We start from the raw sequence: 18,791 nt of genomic DNA on the forward strand, positions 1-18,791 counted from the left end.
TGAACTCAAATTAAAATACAGTTTTAACAAAACTATGGGTTTTTGACAGTTTTCGACATTTTTGACAGAGGGGTTTTTGACATGACGGTAAAAACCATGGTATAATCCGGTAAAAACCGTCATGTGTCAAAAACTTGCCAACCCTGATTTACATGTCACAGATATAGTTAATCTAACTATCATTCATAGTTCCAGATCAACTTTTAGCATTAATACTTCTAATGTACAGTGTGCCAAAGAAAACCGGACCACCCTGAATATAACTTTTGATCTAATTGATCGGATCTCCAGGTTCTAGGACTCAATCTTAATGGTTCGAAGGGGTGACATCAAATAGGCTAATTAATTACTGCAAACGATATTTTAAGTTAAGGAAATCAGACACAAAAACGTACTTTCTCTGAATAAACATAAATTTTTTTTGAAATGGATTCAGATTTATAATATATAATATTAAATAAAATATAGGGGGTAGCCGCAATCTGGGTAATATGGTTCTCATAGTTTGGACAGGCGAGCTGTTCGAAGTTTGGATCTCGGTATGTTAATTTTACTTTTTGTGTTTTTCGCCATAATTGGAGAACATGTTAAACGAATTGAAACAATTTTGCATACATTTGTAAAATTCATTTCTGCAAAAATAATTTCAAGCAAAAATGAGTTTTAGTTTATATTTATAGTTTTTTTATTATTATTTTATTAAACAACAGTCGAAAAAGTTTGAATTGTAAAGTATTCGTGATGTATATAATCGTAATCTTCCGTGATAATAACAAGTCACTCATTACAACTAAACATAGAAAAGTCGCCCATAAATTACTTTAAAAAAATATCAAGAATATTCGAAAACGTTTTAAACATTTCAAAATGCCACGACTTCTTTTTACTCCCTAAAATATAAATAAGTTCGCCTTTTAGCAGCAACTATCATTTACATTTCTGTACTGTCTCATAAACAAAATGTAAAATAATATTATTTAAATTATTACATTCTCATTAACATCATTTTTAAAGAGGAAAGAAAAAAAAAGGGAAATTTTAAACATCGAAGATTTTTAATAACTTATTAGAAGTTGAAACTGCAATAAAGGCACTGAGCTATTATAGAAAAGGTTCGTTCCACGGTGGCGGCTTCAACTCAATGGTAATAATAAATTATTAGTTTCAATAAATTTTCTCAATTTATAAAAAGCACAATTATGTATTCAGAATTTATAGTTGTTTTTGGTTTCTTTTTAAAAAAAATAATAAGTCATTCACTATTAGAAATTTCTCCATTTTGAGCAATTTAAGTTTAAATAATTATTAAAAATACTGAAATTTCTTGTTAAAGCATAACTTTTTAAATCTCACTACAACATTTAAAATAACAAGTGCATCCAAAACTATACAGTGAATTTATTTATTTTTTGAATAAGGGAATTATGGTTAATAATAAAATAAATTTTCAATAATTAGTTGGAGCAAAAGTAAGATTAATAATTCTAAAATTGTTACTTTAAATCTCAAATTAAGATGAACAGAGTGGTCTTATAGATATTGCTGAGTTATTAGAAAATTCTTTTAAAAGAATTTCAGTTTAAGACTAATACAATATTTTTTTAAACCAAGACTCACAATTTTTATATGATGAAAAAAATACACTAAATTTATTTCAAATTCACAAAAAAAGGGGACTCTATTTTCATAAATCTATAAGTTTTTTCACAATTTAACCAGTTTTAATGTGAAATTCCTAGTTGGAGGCCAAAGTGTTGGCTATTGGCAATAACATGGCTGCGATCAGTTTACCTGCCCATCACAGCCGATCATGAACAGACACTACTCCTCTAAAAACAATACTTTGCGAGATATTAACAGTTTTAGACACGTAGTTTGGGACAAGTTGGTTAATATTTATATAAGCATGTCCGTTAGTATTTTTAAATTAGAATTAATTTAATTCACATTCGATAGTTATTTTAAATTTTTAAGCGATCTAAGAGATGGATATAACTGAATTAAAAATTAAACTTAATAGTTTATCTTTAAATACAAAATTTTCTGGAAATTAGGAAATTTCAAGTTGTCTGAAATAAGACTATGTTAGGGGGAAAATAGTATTCATATAAATTTAATAAAATGCACACTAAAATTTAAAAAAAGGGGTAGCTATTTAAATCTTTTTCCTGTTATTTCGTAATTGATTATTTTCTCTCTGAATTAATGCCAATCCACAAAAGAAACATTGAAAAAGTATATAGCAAATTTATGAATAATATCATGAAGTGAAGTTAATTTTAGCTTTTGATTTCTTTCTCTTTTCAAGTTATGTTTTTCGAGTTGCGAGACCGCAAATTTGGCCGACGGACGGACTCCGATTTTAAGTAATCATGTGTATCTAACCTGTGTAATCCTGTGGATACAAAAACAAGACTGAATTCTTCTCTAATATCTACAGCAAAAAAAAAATTCATTTATATTTTTAGTGTGTCGAAAATAAATAGTTGAGTGATGTAGGATATATGAAAATATATGGCGTTCTCACTGAAAAAGTGTTTTCAACAATTATTCAACAAAATTATTCAACAAAAAATAATTCAACAAAATTATTCAACAAAAAATAAGCACTTTTTAAGCACTTTTCAAGAACTCAAATAATATTTTTAAGAACTTTAAAAAAATATCATAATTAGGTAGGGTTGGAAAATTTTTGACAATTGACTGTTTTATCTGGTTTTAATCGTCATGTCAAAAAAAACCCTTTTGGCATTGTTTTTTATAACTGTCAAAATTTTTGAATTATGTAAATCGAATGGCGTTTTCATATGCTACGGACTGACGACGCGCCGAAATAGATTGGGGTTGAATTAATTGCGAAAACGTTGAATTGAGCAATGTGAACAGTGTCTTTCTGCATAATTCGTAGCGAAAATCAACATGGTAAAGAAAAAATCTCATTTTAGAAAAGGGTAAATTAAGCACTTTTTAAAAAAAGCACCTTTAAGGGCTTTTAAAAAACGAAAACAAGCCCCCTTTAAGCACTTTTTGAAAATGCTACGCACCCTGTTCAATTATAACTTATTAACTTTCAAGTTAAGAAGCAGAAAAACAAGATATGTTATTAATATCTGCACGTGTCTGTTGATCTTCCAGAGTTTTTCTCCTGTCATATTTGATAAGTAATTTAAATAAATTTTCAAAACATCCTTTACTTATTTTTGCTCATTAAGTACATCAAACATGCAGCTTCTCACACTTTACTTAACAACTTTTCATTATAAAAACTCTAAATATTTACTTTTAAATGAATTTCTTATTTGTGAAATTTCTAGAAAATTAAATTAAAATATTTTTTTTCTGTGATCGTATCATGTTAACTGACGTGACTTAACATTGAAGTTAATTTTAAATATTCAAAGAAACATTTTAATTTGAAACAAAGTAGTAAATTTAGTAATATGTATCTATTAAGTAGCATATTATAAAATAGTATATGTAACTATATATGTTATTAAGTACAGAGAGAAAAAGTATGCAAATAAATGAACTATTCTATTGCATATTTATTAGAGATTAATTTTTAATTGAAATCTTTTGTACTATTACATAGTTAGTACAATTTTTAAGTACACATGTTTTAGATAAATACGTATGCTTATACATTTTAGTTACATACATAATTACATATACGTATGTATATACTATGTACTTACTTTTTCTTGTAGGAACATATATGCATGTATGCATACAAATTGTATGCATTAATATTTTACGTATCTATGTATGAATGTTTCTACAGATGTACATGTGCAGTATATGTATAAACGTAATTTACGCAAAATTTTCATTTCTATATAAAAAATTTCAAAATATTCTATTTAATAATAGAAATTGTTTGGACCATAAATAGAATATTTTGTAAAATATTCTATTTATTTGCATTTTTTTTTTATAATTTTAATTGTTTGTATTTTTTTTTTTATAAAATAGTAGAAATTGCATATAAAAACGTATTATGCTTCACAAAGAAATTTCAAATTTAAGTTTTTGATTTTACAAAATTAAACAATATCTTCAACCTTTAAAGATTATGGTGTTTTCTTTTTTTTTAAAATTAATCTACTCTTAAAAATTACAATAAAACAAAAATTATGGTCAGAAAACTCTAGGCTCCTAAAGGATGATTCAATTCCTAGTAATTTCTGCATGAAAAAAGAAATGGTATTTCGGATTATACTCGGATCTTGAACTAAATTTTTTAATACGTTTTAATTTTTAGATTTAATCTGACATTTTTACTGCTTTTATGTTTTATGAACATTTGATGTTTAACTTATTTAACGTTTTATGAACAAAAGAAAATACACATAAGAAAAGAAATTTTCTCCCCCACACTTTTAAAGACTCGAAAGACTCGACATTTTTACTGCTTTTATGTTTTATGAACATTTGATGTTTAACTTATTTAACGTTTTATGAACAAAAGAAAATACACATAAGAAAAGAAATTTTCTCCCCCACACTTTTAAAGACTCGAATATTACAAAGGTAAAATATAAACAATCTGCAGTAGTATTTTTTTTATTATTATAATTACGTTTTTCTGCCTTTTAAAAATTTCAAAATTATGTATTATATATTTCTTTATTAAAAAACAAAAGCGATTGTTATGCTACACTATATGTCATTTACCTCAAAACAGCCCATTAAAATGAGTATAAATATTGATATTAGTCAAAGCATATAAAATAAAGTAAAAAATATTAATGAAGTAGTATTGTTTTAGCATAGAAAATATTGATAACTAAAAAAATACTTGTAATCCAAAACATTGTTGATTAAATTGCTAAATAAATACTTATACAGAAAATGTACTTCATTAAAATGAAGGCTTAACTTTTCTGATAACAGAGGATACAAAACATCTTAACTTGGTTTTAAGAAGAAAAAATATATCAAAAAAATTATCAAAAATAACAATTATATGAAATTGTCTGAAAAAAGTCTTGAATGGAGTAAAGAAAATGTTAAAATAATTTTCATATTTTTACCGAACATTTTCATTGTATTTTTAAAGACCTGAAATATTAGCAACAATCTCTATCACTGAGATTTAATATTAAATATATAGTTTTCTCCTTTTTAAAAATGAATGCGAAACTATGCATTAAAAATACATTTCTTTAAAATACATTAACATCAGTTAAACTGTTAATGCATTTGAAAGAAATTAAAACGTATGTACATAATGAATGATAATGTATAATAAAATGAAATGTATCATGAAATATATCATAAGATTAAATGTATAATGTATCATGAAAAGTATCATAAGATACATTTTATGCACGTCAAACAGTCTAATAACGTTTAATATAAATTTTGGTTTAATATTTAAATTGGTTCAATTTAAATATTAATATTGGTTTAAAACATATAAGTAAAAATATTAAATCAACAGTATTATTTTAGGCTGGAAATTATCATTGAAATAGAGTAAATACTTTTTCATGTAAAATATTGTGACTAAGTTATAATAAGTAAAAATTAATAACAGAAAACGAAATTCAGAGAAAATAAACGAAATTCACAGAACATACAGTTTGTTAGTTAGCTTCTATGTATACAAAATAAGTTAAAAAAGAAAAAAAAAAACTTTCTGTAAGCAATTTACTGACTCTTGTAATTAGTTTCTACCCTTTTGTCACCACCTAATTTTGACAAAATTAGTTCGAAAATCTCTGATTTTTAAAAAAAATTTAATTTTTATAAAACTTTTTATTGATTATTATACATACAAGCATATATTTCTTTAAATTTAATAGTTTTCAGAAGATATAAAACTAGTTATTGTCTTATATGCTTTACTTAATACTTCGCTTTCTTTCCACATCTATAACCTAAGTCACGGACGGTTTTTCTATTTTAATGATAAGTAATAAAATAAAATTTTCCGCACTAGTGACAAATTTTCTAAAAACGGTGTTCACACAGTCGTGTATATTATGCATTTCTGGAATTCATCAAAGAAATTTGTTAAATTAAACCACTCAATGAAACTGTAGAGAAAAAGTCTTAAACAGAATTGAGAACATTTTAGGTGATTTGAACATTACCTAGCAATTGTACCAATAATCTTCCGTTCCTTTTTTTTTTTTTTTCTAAAATTTATTATTACAAAGTGATAATACACTTATAAAAATAACAATCATATATAACTAATAATAATTCTTGTCTATATTAGCTACATTTCCATATTGACAAAGACTGTGAAATAACACTCAATCATTAATTCAGGGATGATGGTCCTAAAATTTTTACTAGTTTCGGGTACCTGGCCTGGTAGAAAAGTTATGCAAAAAAAAAAATACAAAAATCGTATAATTCTTTGTTTAACAAATATTTTACAAGGTATGACTTAGGTAAAAAAATTTCTATATTAATAAAAACATATGTTTTTATTTTTGGATTCTATTAAATAAAATTGTATTTTTTATTAATTATTATTTTTTTAATATAATATTTAAAAAAGTTTATAAAAAGAAATTTGGCTTGATTTTTGAATGAATAACATAAAACTTCGCTATAAGTTATTAAGTCCACTATTAACCTGTGTTAATATTAACTATTTAGTGAACTTAATAATTAATAAAATTTTTAATAGCGTTTTTTAGAGTGCAGTTTCTTTTAAATGAGGGATATTTTAAAAATATTTTAACAAAATGACAGTATAATAAATGAAAAAAATTTTAACTATCAGGGTTTAGTTTTTAATCATCTGATAGCTATAAATGCAACTTATGTGTAGTGGGATCTACCTTAGTACAGTCTCTTAAGCTCTTCGATACTCATTGAGAAATGTTATCCTACTAAACATGTTGAAGCGAAAAAAATTTTTTGAACCCACAACTGATATAGAAATTCTTAGATCAAGCAACAAACAATTTGTTTTCAGGAAAAAACTAAATAGGAAATGAAAAACACGTATTTATATTGCTGAACAATTCAATTTTAGTTGCATGAACAATTCAAATTATAAAACATCAACTGCTAATATTTCACTTAGTATCAACTGAACAATTTCTTACTAGACATTTTAATAATTTAACGCAAATAATCTAAAGATATTGGGGAATCATTTTAAAGGTAATTATTAGCAGTAGGAAATCTGAAGGAAATAATTATTTATTTATGATTATAGTGAGTTTTAAGAATGACTTCATGTTTGAACCTGAAAAAAATGTAGGGAATTCTTAAGTATAAAACTAACAATAAGGAATGTAAAGAAAACTAATGTTTGATAATGTTATGTTGCTCGTTTTTTATTTAAAATAAAAAAGATTAATTAAAAGTTTGTAAGCTTTGCTTGATAGATGTTAATAGTAATTTTATTTTCAATATATTTATTTGGGAATTAATATGAAGCTAATTCATTTTTAGTAATTTGTTTTTTAATGATATTAAAACGAATCTAACAATAGTTTCAATCTTAAATATCAATTAAAATTTAACAAAATATTTAAATGCGCTCCATCTTAAAATGCGGAAAAGGTAGAAAAACCACTTTCCACAATAATGTAACATGCAGATAATTATCCTGATTCAAAAATGATAGTAAAAAAATTTATTACAACTCAATAAACAAACTCCGACTCTGTAAAACAAACTAATTTACAACTTAAGCTAACGGAGAGTTAATAACACGCTGTTCCACTTCCGCATTACATAAATAATTTATAAATTTTGAATGGTAAAATAAATATATTTATTATCTCATAAGATAAGTTTCGATATCCTTGCCTAATCTTGAGCCTTGCTGACTTCTAAAACTGTTTAATTATTGTATTTAATAACAGTATGTAATAACAGTATTTAAATATTGTATGTTACATTGCTTAGCCGCATAATTATTTGGTTACGCGTTATAAGTTCTATGTCATATACTAATGTAATTTTAGAATGTATAATGTCATATTATTGTCTTAAAACCTTGTTCTAAGACTTCCAAGTTTTTTTAGAAGCATTGTAAATGTTAGTCTTCGTATTTCTTTCGTTAAAAATGTTTAGCACTCTAGACACAAAGGTCAAAACTAAAAGAAAAAAATTGTTAAGCGTTAAATGCACAAAACTCTTACTACATAGAAGAAAAACTTCATTTCAGAAAGTAAATTAATGAAAGGCTTTTAAAATGGAATTCATTTTAAAAGCCGTATCATTAGCTAAAAAATATCATTATCTAAAAGTTTTTTTTTCAGTCTATTTTCATTATCTGAATACGATTTTATAAAACTATTTAACTGAATTTTACTTAGCAGAGAAGATTTTTAAAAAAAATTTAATTATGCCAAAATTATGTTAGTTCATATAGATTGAACAGAATTTTAATGTTATTTTGACTTGTGGCATGCCTAAAAATAAAAGATGTGGATGATTTAAAAAAAAATTTATAACAATTGCTAGAAGGGGGTCTGTTCTAACTGTTTCAATCTAAAAGTAAATTTTAGTTTAATATACAATAACATTATCTTTATTATTAATTTTAGCTTATAGATTGCAAAACTGGAAGAGCAGAATATTATGTAGAACAAGCAACTTTGATGCTTGTGTTTTGGTTCAATAAATATTTTTTTCTTATTATTATTTTAGAAAAGTTAGCATCGGTGTCTTATAACCAAATAAAATTCATTAGATTATATAACTTTTAATAAAGTCTTTAAAACTTTTAAAAACATCCATAAAAAATTTTAAATTTTCGTTCTCCTTAAAAATTATCTAATATCAAATTGTAAACAATACTTACAGAAAACGTGATATTAATATTCATCATTTTTGTTGCAATAATCCCATAGGAAACTATGTGTAAGTTATTAGGAAATTAAATATATTATATATTCATTCCATTAATCGCAAATTGACATTGTTTTTATGATTAGTTTTAACTTAGAACTTCACTTGAAATGCAATTCTGCAAATTGTATTTTCGTAATTTAGTGCTTGATAAAAAATAAAATATTCGTTTGTTCACGCAGAAAACTGATTACAAATATATGGATGACTTATGAAGCCCAAGATCTGTACATTAAGTATTGTAACCTCTCTTCTAGGGGTAAAACAGGGTAGAACCCTCACCATATAATGCAGATTTCGAATATCAGGAAAGAAAATGGAACATTAAAAAAATGTTCTATAAAGGAAGTGATAGTTGCTTTGCAGTGGCAAAAAAATTAAATGAATAAAAAGGGAAACCCCATAACGAATCATGGTTTGCAAAATTCGGAATTTAAAAAAAAGAAAAGAAAAAAACTCTACCCACGTGGGTTTTTCGGGAAAAAATTCAATTTAGCTCGAAGATAAGAGGTTTTTTTTCATGAAAAGACTCAATTTCGTCTGAAGTATACTCTACATGCATACTTATAAATAATAAATATAAATATAAGATATATTACACAATGAAAAAATATTGCTTGATTATTGTCAAAGAGATTAATAAAAGAAATGATTATGAGAATAACTATTTCAGTCTTTTTTTTTATTGTATAATAAATTACATAATAAAGAAGTAACTGTAATGGTTCTTGGTAAAATGTAAAGCATAATAAGTTATGTGATCAGTTTAAAATTATAAATAAGCGCACAACTTGCTTTAAAAAGTTAATGGGTGAAATTTCTAGAAGCATTGTAATCATTAATGAAATGAAATGCACTCATCTGTTCGCTGCAGATATGCTCATTTGCATTTTTCAATGTATGAATTCTTAATGCTTTACTATGTACAAATAATTGTCAACTTTTATCTTTATTATACACTTTGCTTTTGAAATGAATGAAATAAAAAAAGATCTTAAAAAATGTAAACATTTGTTTTTTACCAAATATAAGTTATATAGTTTAAGATTTTAATGAAAACTCAGAAATACTCATTAAATTTAATTGAGAATTATGTAGGAATAAATAAACACATCAATAACAACCAATGTATGCAAAATGCATTCACATTTCATAAATAAATATGGTTACTACATAATTCAATCTTTCTTATTTAATTAAAAAAAAATTATCAAATAAAATATTAGCAAGCAAAACTAAGATATATAAATATTAAATAAAATACATTTTCTGTACTCGTTAAAATGTAAAATTTTAATTTAACCTGATAAGTGCCATGTAATTTCATGAAGCTAAAAATTTAAAAGATCAGAAGTCTATCAGGGTGAGTAGCCAAATAATTCAACAAAAAATAAGCACATTTAAAGCACTTTTCAGGCACTCAAAAAATATTTTTAAGCACTTCAAAAAAATATCAAAATTAGGCAGGGTTGGAAAGATTTTGACAATCGACGGTTTTATCTTGTTTTAACTAAGTCATGTCAACAAAAAAAAACTTTTGGCATTGTTTTTGACAATTGTCAAAAATCATGAAATTTTGAATTATGTAAAACGAATGGCGTTTTCATACGCTACGGGCTGACTATAAAGCCGAAATAGATTGGGGTTGAATTAATTATGAAAACGTTGAGCAGAAAGAACAATGCGAACTGTTGTCTTTTTGCATAATTCGAAGCGAAAATCAACATAGTAAAGGAAAAATCTCATTTTGAAAAAGGGAAAATTAAGCACTTTTTAAAAACACCCAATGAAAAAAGCACCTTTAAGGGCTTTTAAAAAACGAAAATCGAAAATAAGCACCTTTAAGTACTTTTTAAAAACGCTACGCACCCTGTCTATCTTCCTCCTATCAGGAGTGTGTTTCTTATTATTGAAATATATAAACTTAACAAACTATTCAGTCTGAAACAGGGTTGGCAGGTTTTTGACATGTGACAGTTTTTGACAGTTTAAACCATGGTTTAAACCGTCACGTCAAAAACCTCACTGTCAAAAATGTCGAAAATGTCAAAAACCTATATTCATATGTGAAATTTAATTAATACATAAAATTTATATATTTTTTATAAAGGATAGTGTTTCTAAATATGTTCTAGAAAAAATAAATTTAAAATTTTGGAGAAACACTTATATTTTGAATAGTAACCAAAATCTTGTACTTTTGAAAGCTCACATCTTTTGTAATATTATGTATTTATTTTCATGTGTTATTGAAAATCTGCAGTGATATTATTAAGAAATTTATTTATAACCAAATTTAGTGTATAGTATAGATTATACTAAAAATTAGACATTTTTAAAGATAAACATTAGCAGTTTTGTACATTAGACATCTCTTAAAGAAAAATCTTTTTAATATTCTTTTAAATCTTCTTAATAATCTTTTTTAACATAAGACAATACAAATTTAAGTGCTTTCTGTTAAATACACAGAGTAGTTAGTGTCGATTTACAGTATATTCAGCCTATTCATTTACTATGCTGAAAATTTAGTTTATCCAAATACTTGTGAATTTCATTTTGCTGAATACTATATACATAGTTTTGTTGAATATCTAAATATTCAGCTGTTGAATAATTAGTTCTTGCTTTCAAGATATGCATTATTTGTATTCTTAATACAAGTGGGGGGGGGGGGGAAATTAAGAGGTAAAAATTGTTTTAAAATGATAAGTGTAATAATTATAAATAAATATAATAAACAATATGAATTATATTTATCATTATTCCCAAATATAATTACTTTTAAATTCAAATTAACATACTGGATAATAAAGATATTCGGTATAACATTAAATTTTTTTTTTCATACACTTGTATCAAGTTTGTATTTATACAACATAACTTGTAAGTTCCTTATAAATATTAGTTATATGTTCCTTATATGTCAAAAATGCATAGTAATAAACTTTTAATTTTCTTAAGTATCAAAAAAAAAATTTTTTTTTTCAAAATATAAATATTTAAAAATATTTTGTGCAAAATTTTTCTGCACATGCATTTGAATATAAATTTCTGAGATTTTAAATCTGTTATTTTACCTTAATTTTAATTAAAAAATATTTTAAAACCTGCTGATTACCTATAATATAATTAAATTTCAATATAATGCATGGCAACTGTTGGTAGTTTTGAAGTTTATATATTTTTTTGGCAAACTTTAGTTTTTGACATTTCTGACGGGTTTTTGACGGTTTAAACCAGTATTATACCCTTGTCATGTCAAAAACCACTTTTTGACGTCAAAAACCCAACCCTGGTCTGAAATGATTTTGCAGTTAGCATTGAATTAATCAGAAATCAAAAAATATTCTCTCTAGCAGCTGTCATAAGAGAAAAGGTGAATATTTGAGTAATTACATTATATGTTTTGGCTTTCAAATGATATTCTGCAATATTGATTAGAATCTATCAACAAAAAAAATGAAAGAAATGATTACATAATTGTGAAATTACATAACTTCACACTACATTATTTATTACTGCATTATCTGTTATAATTGTTAAGAGTGTTTCTTTTCATAAAATGACGGTATTCCCAAAATGTTTGAATCAGTGAATCCTATGGATAACGAAATGCTCTGTGTTAGAACCATAGCCAATTGGTGGTCGGTCCCAACGTTTGGACGATCGAATTTTGCGATAATTACAAGCAATATTAATAACCTAAGTTATATTATAAATTACCATTTCAGTTGCAAAATATCCAAATATATTCTTCTTTTAAACGTGCTTTATTTCAATTTGTGATGAACATTGACGATTTAGATCTCTATTTTTCACTTTAAAGGAAGCATTTGATTTTTTATACCAGTCTTGTGCCAATCCAAATGAATTTCTTATGTTACCTTTCTTACTCGCCTGGGCAGGATTTTCCTCTTGGCGACGAAGATATATTCTTTGTATTTATGTGTTTGTTTTTGTTCCCAATGAAGTTTTTGTTTGTTGTTTGTTGTTGTTAAAATAAAAAGACATTAGATGAATCAAAAATCTAAATCTTTCAATTCTTCAAATCAATTATTTTAAAAACCGCATTAGTGGAAAAAAAATGTTCTAAACACACAGACAAATTTGAAATTTTAGGACGAAAAAGCACAAATTCAGGACAAATAAAGACAAAATATTTTACATCATAAATTTAGGAATATCAAGACAACAATGAACCCTGTGTGAGTGTCGCTATTATTAATTAATTTTAGTTCCTTTTTACTTATTTTCCTTGTAGTCCTTATTTTAATTTCTTATTGCTCAACTATTCAGTATCCACATATTATATTGAGTTTTGGGTCGTTAATATAAAATTAATGTGAAAACTGTTTTAACAATTTTAGATTCGCAGTTACACACACACATTCTTGTAATTAAATTTTTATAATTGCTAAATTGTTAATCCAAAATTTATTTTTATCAAATATTAGTTATTTGGCCAAAATGGCAAACGAATTTTATCTTAATTATCTATAAAACAAATAACAGGCTATAATTTTCATAGCTTTATTTAATTTAAACTTAAAGGTGATTCATTAGAAGTTATAGTGTAATTGATTAGTATATAATGGAGCTCAAAGAATATACTACTGCCATTAAATTTGAACATTTACTGCTAGATAATACCTTAGTAGTAAATGTAGCAAGATAATACATTTACTGCAAGATAATATTGCAAGATCAAAACTAAAAGAACAATACTATTAAATTTATAACTTTTCACATCATTCAAAAATTAAATGTCTATTTTATAGGGAAATAAAATACATAGAATATTAATTTATAAGAAAATAGTATATGAAACATTTTTGTATTGAAATGAATTTTTAATACACCAAACCACAAAAATTATAATTCAAAAATATTTTCACAGAAAATTTAAAATCCGTTATGAAGAAAAAATAAATAAATAAATAGAATTAAGAAAAATATCGTGTAATAAATACAATGTGCGCGTAAAGTAATGATACATTTTTGACCGGTCTCAGGTGAAAAGTGCACTGACTTTACAGATACACTGTAGAGTAAATTGCTGCATTCACTACATTTTTAAAAATCCGTTAATTGTTTAAGCAAATAATTCTTTTTGAATTTTATACGATTTCATAATTATTAAATATGCATGAATTAATAAACTAGTTTTCATAAATAATTCTCAGAAGCGACTTCTAAGTTATATATTTATTCAAAATTATACAGCCTCGAATGAACACGAATAAATTAAGATATCATAGTTTTTAAGACGCATAAAAAATAAATAAATAACATACACGTGTAAAATCATTCTGCTGATGAACAACTTATATCTGGTTTACGTTAATAAATGAAAAAAAAAAGAATGGAAAAAATTTCGTCCAAAAAATTTTTTTCTTAGTTACATGATAATATGTTACTAATACGATTAAAAAAATAGTCTAATCCAAATTTATTCTGCAGAATACTCGCTTAAAGGAGTGTGGTTTGCTAGCTAGAAGAAAGCAAGTTTGCAAGCTTTATTTTTTATTAACAAAATTCCTATTTTCTGTAATATTTCATCCGTAATCCAAATATTCCTTAATAATAATCCAAATAATTTTCAGATATATTTTAGTAATAAATGCACGATAAACAAATTGAATGATATTAACAGTTTAAAGCAACAAAAAATATTAGTAGATAATTAAAATCCAGTATTGAAAAGAAAGAAAGAATGGAAAAAATTTCGCCCAAAATAAAATTTTCTTGGTCACATAATATGTTACTAATACGATTGAAAAAAATCGTCTAATCCAAATTTATTCTGCAGAATTGTCGCTTAAAAGAGTGTGGTTTGCATGAAAGCAAGTTTGCAAACTTTATTTTTTCAATACAAAATTTCTATTTTCAGTAATATTTCATCCGTAATCCAAATACTCCTTAATAATAATCCAAATAATTTTCAGATATATTTTAGTAATAAATGCACGATAAACAAGTTAAATGATATGAACAGTTTAAAGCCATAAATATTAGTTAAAAATAAATATACAAAAAATATTAGTAAACAATTAAAATCCAGTATTGAGTTGTTTTTTTAAAAACATTTTTGCATATTGTTCCATTATGTTTTTTTTAAAAACAATACTAATCAAAAAAAAGTTTAAGCAAGTACTAACCGATGATGTTACGATCTATCATATATTCTGGAGTATCTGATGTTTTGATGTTCTCTTGTTTTGAGGGTATGAAATTAGAAAAGCCATCCATAACCAATTCTGATGTTATATCAATTATTGTATTTAAAAACCACAGCTAGAGCACTGAATATAAAATCACATCAAGTCCAAAATCACACTGAATCGTTTCGACATTACCTATTCCTTCTGGCGGGGAGAAATTATTTTGAAGATAGATCGTTTCAAGCATGTTTGTCTTCAAATCTTTGTAGGCGGAGTAACAGTTTAAGAGGCGGAGCTAGGGGTGTGTCAGACAGATTTCGTGGCATCACTCAACTAAAGCCGTACAAATAGAAACGTGCGTCACCGAAACCAAAACTCAAAAGTAGTCTTCGCATCAGTGCTTGGTAAAAAATATAAAAAAAATAGTAGTTCATTTTATGCCTCTGTTGTTTTACGAAAAACATAAAAAGTAATTGTTCCACCTCTTTATGACGTAATTACAGTATTATTTGATCTAGAAGAGTAAAATGAACGTAACGGCTTTTGAATTATCTTATTTTTGAAGCCTCTTATTTTTCATTTTAAATTGTAGGTCTTGATGTGGTTCAGTAGCCAAGATCTAACCTGAGCTTTTTTTTCCAAGTATTCTGACGCTTTATTTTTATTACTGTTTTATACGTATATTTATTTTAGAAATTATTATATTTTATTATATATTTTTCACTTTTTTCTGTGAATATATAAGAAGGCCATCACCTAATTCCCCCCCCCCCCCAAAGTGCTTCAATGTTGTAGACTTGTTTCAAAAACATCAGAATCTTATCTTTGAACTCTAAAAGATAGTTAATGAACCACTAAGATTTTCAATTTTTTCTTTCCTAACATCCATTCCGCGCAATAAAGTTCTTCATTAATTTTTCGATGAATAAAAAGAAAAATACTGATGCCTCAATTCTCCCCAAAACAATCATAATCAAGTACTCGAGAGTACTTCATGCTTATTTTATGACTGGTGAATTTTTTTGCAAAATAATAAAAATAAAATTATTTTTTAATTTTATTTATTTTATGTTACTATAAAGTTTACATATAGACCGTTCTAATATTAATGTAAGCAAGGGTGGAGGGGCTAATGTCCGAAATTGCCAAAAAATGCTAGCGTAATGTTAGAACGCTATGTTAGAACGCAGAAAATGCTAACGAATGTTAGAACTATATGCTATTCTGTGTGTTAAATAAGATTAAAAAAATATATATAATTTACATTTTAGAATATTGAGTACTACTATAATTCAAAAAAATCAATTTTATTTTTAACTAGGGGAGAGTGGGGTCAATTGTTACATTTTTTAATTTCCAATTTTTAACTAACAAAAAATCCAATATATTATTAGTATTAATTGGCAGACCAGTACAGTAGACTATTCTCTACTAGAAAAAAAAATAAATACCTTATTTTAAATGTTATTATATTAGTTATTAACAATTTTTGACAGTCGTGCACTTGTTACAATTGTCCCCACTTATGGGGTCAATTGTAACAGTTCATAAATTCAACTAAAACATAGTTAATTATACATATTATCATAGTTGTGATATATTTTTTTATTGATCAAAATAGTAGTGATATTTTAGGAGTAAAAATAATAATGAGCAGAGACCTAAAGGGTTAAACTTTTAACTTTAAGGGGTCAAAAATTTTAATTTATGCTGTGAAAGGTGACAAATAAAATAATGCACATGCAACATAATGTAAATGATATAGGAAACTATTGATGGTTCTTAAAAGAGTTAAGTAATGGTTTGTAAACATAAGATTATTTATTTTCAGCGGTTACAATCGTTCCTTTACTTATTGTTACAATCGTTCCCAAGACGCCATTTCAGCTTCATTCGTTAAAAACAATGCTAGTTAATTAACAAAACAATTTTTTTTATTGAAATGTTAATTAAGGTGTCCACTTACATATTCGGTTAATAATTTTTATTTGTTTAAACAAAATTACTTTGTTGCAATATAATATTCTTATACCAAAAAAAGTACTTACGTAGCGTTTGAGATGTAACTCTTTCAAAAGTACATAAAAATGGTTGCCAGCAAGAGTGTACATGCAGATTTATTAAATACACCTTGTGCGCCACCTAGGAACCAAATCTAGAACCCGACACTCGAAATTTTTGCTCTGTTACAATCGTACCCTGTTACAATTGACCCCACTCTCCCCTACTTATAAAAAAAAGTATTGCTATAACATAATTGATAAGTTAATCCCTCATGTATTGCATCATTCCCATGTTAACCTTCCTAAATCACCACACGTTCTTTTAATATTAATAATAATAATAACTTCAATAATCGTTTTCTTCGTTTAATAAAAACTTCAATATTTGCAATTAATATAGAACAGCATTACTGATTGCTCACTGAAGCTTTGCCTGTTGAATACATCAAATGGTAAGATGTTTTATATTTATCATTCCCTCGTGTCTATTTTTAAAATAAATCAGTTCTTAAGAAGTGAATCATTAATAATTGTTTCCTTGTATGAATATTAAACAAACTGATTTCAAAAATTAATTAATTTTAGCTACGCTTTTCAGTTTTTTATAAATTAGTCATTTATTTACTAATGTATAAAATGAGGAAATAATGCTAGTGAGAGGTAAAGGAATAATTCTGGAGCCTCAAATATGCAAAAAATAAGTATCCATTGTTTAAGATATTGTGTTTCTTGACTTAATGTAATTAAAAATTACAGTAATATTAAAGGTTATAATTCTCTTTTTGGATTTCACGGATTATATATGAGAAAGTCGTTTTAAAAAAGTAACTATTAAAAGAACAAGTATTTAAAATTGAATTAAATATTTCATTAATGATTAATTTGAAGTATTAGGGGGACCGGAAAGTAATGACGTTTCAGTGTATTTGATATTTGTTATCAAAATTTTATTTTTAATCAATAATGTATTCACCCTCGCTAACAACAATTTTTTAATACCGGGTCGAGAAAAATGAAATGGTTTTTAAGACTCACAGATATTTAATCAAGGTTGGCAAGTTTCTGCCGAGGTGGTTAAAATCACTGGTAGAAACCGGTTAAAACTAGCATGGCAGAAACCCATTTATGCCATATTTGTGGCAGAAATTCAGAAAATGACATAAAAGTAAGTACTGAGATTGACATACAATGGATAATTCATAGAAAAAACAATTAAATGTTAAACAAAGTACAATTTATTTACAAAATTATCACCATTCAAAATCAAATATTACATTGTTTGCATTCTGCAGCAATCTATAACAAAAGACAAGTTTTGATGTAGTTTCTAAACCTAAACAATTTCTCAATTTGCTATGCACGGACAAGAAATTTGAGAATATTCTGTCAAGTCCAGCAGAACCAGCAGGCATTGCCATCAAGGAGCAAGCAAGATTTGTGAAACTTTCATCTATTGCATATTTTTTTAAAAATGGACCACCATGTATCAGCTTGGGTTGTTGTCAAAACTTGACAGGATAAATAATTTTCAGGGAATGGGGACGATTTGTTTTATATAAATATTTGATATACTACATTCTTTATATTTACTATAAACAAAATAATATATATTTCCAAACAATGAATTAAAAAGTTTGTAACAATTACATGGAGTTACATTTTTCAGTTTACTTAAACAAAATGTCATTAAGCAATTACTAGAACTAATGTAGACGTCTTTTTTTTTCTCGTTTCTGCCGGTTTTTACCCGTTGTAACTAGTTTCTGCCACTGGCATGGCAAAAACCAGCTTCTGC

The 18,791-nt window shown here is 25.7% G+C and overlaps 1 protein-coding gene across 1 annotated transcript in view; it reads right to left on the reverse strand.

Moving 5' to 3' along the window:
* Window positions 1–15,422, reverse strand: part of LOC107455310 (uncharacterized) — a 153,652-nt gene extending 138,230 nt beyond the window's left edge. Inside the window, exon 1 of the mRNA XM_016072820.5 lies at window positions 14,991–15,422. Within this exon, the coding sequence (XP_015928306.3) occupies window positions 14,991–15,081 (91 nt within the window). The 5' untranslated portion in view covers window positions 15,082–15,422. The remainder of the gene's footprint in view (window positions 1–14,990) is intronic.
* Window positions 15,423–18,791: the final 3,369 nt, after the last annotated feature.

The sequence above is a fragment of the Parasteatoda tepidariorum genome, chromosome 11 (assembly GCF_982258835.1).
Source record: "Parasteatoda tepidariorum strain Cologne lab strain chromosome 11, Ptep-v5.0, whole genome shotgun sequence".
In the NCBI taxonomy this organism is placed as follows: Eukaryota; Metazoa; Arthropoda; class Arachnida; order Araneae; family Theridiidae; genus Parasteatoda; species Parasteatoda tepidariorum.